This window comes from Agrilus planipennis, unplaced genomic scaffold, assembly GCF_000699045.2.
Source record: "Agrilus planipennis isolate EAB-ADULT unplaced genomic scaffold, Apla_2.0 scaffold120, whole genome shotgun sequence".
In the NCBI taxonomy this organism is placed as follows: domain Eukaryota; kingdom Metazoa; phylum Arthropoda; class Insecta; order Coleoptera; family Buprestidae; genus Agrilus; species Agrilus planipennis.
The window spans coordinates 821,672-826,032 of NW_020438891.1; the positions used below are offsets into that span (position 1 = coordinate 821,672).

Below are 4,361 nucleotides of genomic sequence, written 5' to 3' on the forward strand. Positions count from 1 at the left end.
ATTAAAATTTTTATAAAACTCTTAGAAAAAAAAATTGAATGTTTGCTTGTTGGCACAAAAAAAGAAAAAAGATTTTATAGCGTCAATTTTATTGTTTTCTAGCTGAGGAACACACTTTTATATTAAATTATTTAAAATAAAAAATGTTCGTGTAAGTATGTAATGTAAAAGTGTCGTTATAAATGTACAGAGTTGTAGATAGGTGCGTGTGTTATATATATATATATTATATAATACGGTAGTAATTTATACATACGATAAAGTTAAAAAATTAACTTTGTTTCCTGTGATTTAATTTTTAGCAATGTCGACGACGTGAAGTTGTCAATTTTGCAAAAGTCTCTAATTTAAATTAAATTAAAAATTTATAATAGATACCTACATGAAAACAGGTAATTAATATTAAAAGTATTTAATAAACTGTAACTGTGAACGTCCGTCCAGAGCAAAACTTTGTAACTGCAACAGCTTAAATAATAAAATATTTTAACAAAAACTGTTGTCTGTTATTTATGGGGTCGAGGGTTTAAGCCCAGGGGTAAGTGTAGCGCAATATTAAGTTCCTTATTTTAATTAAGAACTGAAGCTTCTCCTTACCCTAGACCATCGTGCGTGGTTACAAACCACATCCTACCAGAGGTGACCCTGTTTACGCCGAACACGATGGATCTAGACCAGAAAAGGTCGATAAAAAATCCATTCGAATATTTGAATGCAATATAAGCAAATATAAAAAAAAACACACAAAATTGGAGTTGTACACAGTTTTATTATTAGAAACTGTAATAATTGTTACAATTTATACGTTGAAACAATTGTTATTAGAGTTTCAAATAATAAAAATGTGTTAAACTCAATTCTTGTGTTATTTTTTTATATTTAATCTATACTTTATAATTAAACACAATATTGGAATTTTATACTTTTTTATTATTAGATTACTTAATTNTATTTTTTTATATTTAATCTATACTTTATAATTAAACACAATATTGGAATTTTATACTTTTTTATTATTAGAAACTCTAATAACAATTATTTCAATATATAAATTGTAACAATTATTACAGTTTCTAATAATAAAAATGTGTAAAACTCCAATCTTGTGTTTTTTTATATATTTAATCTATACTTTATGATTAAACACATTATTGGATTTTTACACTTTTTTAATATTAAAAGCTCTAATAACAATTGTTTCAATTGTTCAAATCCAGTATTGTGTTTAATTATAAAGTATAGGTTAAATTTACACAAAAAGACTGCGCCTACAAGTGAACATTTTCACGATTGTTGTTTACTTTGCGGTGAGGCAGAAGTAGAAACTTCCATCTTTCGCGTATGACTGTAATAACTTCATATTAATTGGAAATATCGGAGTAATTTTATTGGAGATAATGACCAAGACTCTTAGGGATAAAACTAAAATATTTGATCAAAATTTATTATAAAAATTTGTTTGCGATCTCCTACTTATCCTGAAAACAAAATAGTCACACAAATAGCTAATAATAAATTACTAGATGATATTATACAGTAAGCGTTCTAGAGGTAATAGGGCACTATAAAACAATAAAATTAAGTAAATGTTTAGTGGTCGGAAAGTTCATCATTTTCGAGAAAAACGTATTTAAAAGTACAGTCCGGCCCTGGTAAAATAACGCATAGAAGTACGACACTGCAACTTCGCATTCAATCAGCCGCAGCATGCGTGTTGTACCAATATTTCTTTTGTATTTTGTGTTCTTAATACTTGGTCGAGGTGTACTTTAAATAGTACTGGATACTATCAGGGATGAACAAAGTAGTTATTTAACTAATTATTATCGCAATGGGCGTCTAAACATTGGTATGTATGATAACGTAGTAGTAAGCCGTTGATATTTACTGTATTAGTCCTTCCACAACCGTCACTGTTAATATTTTTCATCAGTGTAGTTGCTTAATTGTTATCGCAATTTCTCTATACGATACCAAATCACGCCCAGGGCCGGCTTCGGATTGCAACTTCGTCTGGTTTTCTATTTACTATTGCATTTAGTTGACACCCTCTAAAGCTTGCTACTCATTTTAGAAACACCCTGCATATTGTATAAAACATTTTTAAACATCAAAGTGAAATTAGCTTTCTACCCTATACAGGTTACCTCAAATTACGTCGTTATTGCTACGCCTTTCGTAGCTTAGTGATTAGAGCGTAGTCGCGTAGTCAGGGGCCCGTGTTCGATTCCCGGCGAGGACGTGACAGTAGCAATAATTTTTTTTTTATTTACTTTGATGTATAAGAGTATAAATTTAATTCAACAGTTATTTTTATTACGATCTGTCTCACTAAAAGTACCGAACTTTAAAAAGTCGACTGTGCCAGTTAGTTATATTCTTACTTACGTTGTTAAAATAAAGATATTTAATTTACCAAAGTGTTTTTGTCTAATGGTTTATTGTAGAAAATTCCCTGCGACTTCTTCCAAGTATCTCACTGCGTTATCCCATTTTGGGAATCACTGCGTCAGACAGACCTGACTTTCATTTTATTTACACTAAAACTCGCTTATAACATATCCATTTATTACGGACCTACGGCTATAACGTACTGTATCGTTAATCTTGCAGAGCACATAGAAAAATAATTTTTATAATAATGAAATGCATTTTGAAGTAGAACATTTATTTTATATTTTTAATATTTAAATCGATGATGAACAAAATATTTTAGTTTGATATGTTTAACATCATTAAAAAGGTAAAAAAATTGTCAACCTGTGGCCTGAAGATTCCCATTTACAGAAGTCACTGTAGAAAAATAGAAAATATGTGCTAACTATGAAGCCGGGTTTTTACCTTTTTAACAAAATTCTCCTTAATTACGTAATTAAGACATGGATATACATATAGAAAAGGCACGTACAAATTAGATTTCACATGTGTCACATAATAAAATAGCTTAATATATTTATTTCGTTTATATTTTTTTAGCATTAAAATATTTTAATTTATATTAACTAGACACAATTCTGATATTTTGCTATTATAAGTCTTAACATCATCGTACGAACAATAAATTTTTATAGAAGTAATAGTACAAAAAATACAGTACTTAAAGAACAATATTAGAATATTATTAGGAACTTATAGTAATCAATTTTATAAATATTAATAATATCGTACCACCGTCAAACCAATTTTTCATTTTCTTTTTTTAATATTAAATTTAACATACAATTAATATTTTTTTTTGAAATCCCAAATTGATTGTTTGTTGTCCGATTATTCAAAGACATACGGTACGTACTTCATCTTTCATACTGCATTATATTAAAACAAACAAATAAACAGTAACGTAAGCTATGCAATATTAAGAATTCACCACACTTAACAACACTATTAACAATTAAGATGATGTTAACTGCAATTGTGGAGGTTAACGAAATATATTGTTGCCATTACTTTTTGGATTGGTTCGTGTAGACTATGTCGTTGACGTAAACGCAATCTGCCGTTAATTTTGCATTACGTATTTTATTCCAGAGCAACTATGAAGAATTTTTCAACTTATTTATAAAATAAATTAAATTTATTAATTCATTCTTAAACACAATAGGCTTCTTTTTTGACCCATTCAGTTTTATAGAGGTTGATTTATTAATTTTGTGATAAATCTATACTTATAGCAATACAAATACACTCAAATATATATATATTTTTTAGGCTAATGTAGGAATTTCTTCACACAATATTTTTGCACAACCATTTCGTTTAAAATTGAATTTAATTATAGTTCAATTTTTTCCATGTTTACACTTTATTGGGTACTCACGTAAAGGTGTATTTCACACAATTACGTATTTATCTATTTATAATATAATATAAATCAACATTTTCTAAAACATGAAAAAACTGTTTGGAAACACATTAAGTAATTTTAATTTTATTTACTTTTGATGCTAATTATTATTTAACAACCATCAGTATTATTATTACGTATATAAACAACCGATAGTTTTACGAAAAATACAATCACAATTTATAGGTGGGCATGTCATAAAAAAATTTGTAATTTTTTTATTATTTTAACAGTTATTTGTTTAACCTATCTAATATTTCCTTTATAATAACAATTTTATTCAATAAAGAATATTTAAACATTCAAGGAACAGTTTGCAACGTATGCAATAATTTTTTTCCAAATGTTGCACTAATTACTACTAATTTTGATGATAATTTTTGTCTGTGCCAGATTCATACATACACATTTTTATGTACTTATATTGTTTATTTTCCTAAATTTTGAATTTTTCAGTACCTATGCATTGTATTACCTAAATATAATTTTATAAGAACTAAAAATTAGCCGTTTAATT

General features: G+C 27.2%; 1 protein-coding gene across 1 annotated transcript in view; it reads right to left on the reverse strand.

Annotated features, from left to right (window-relative positions):
- Positions 1–1,050: 1,050 nt before the first annotated feature.
- The window catches only part of LOC108742926 (small G protein signaling modulator 2-like), a 23,473-nt gene continuing 20,162 nt past the window's right edge, over positions 1,051–4,361 (reverse strand). Inside the window, exon 13 of the mRNA XM_025981880.1 lies at positions 1,051–3,533. Coding sequence (XP_025837665.1) covers positions 3,500–3,533 — 34 coding nt within the window. The 3' untranslated portion in view covers positions 1,051–3,499. The remainder of the gene's footprint in view (positions 3,534–4,361) is intronic.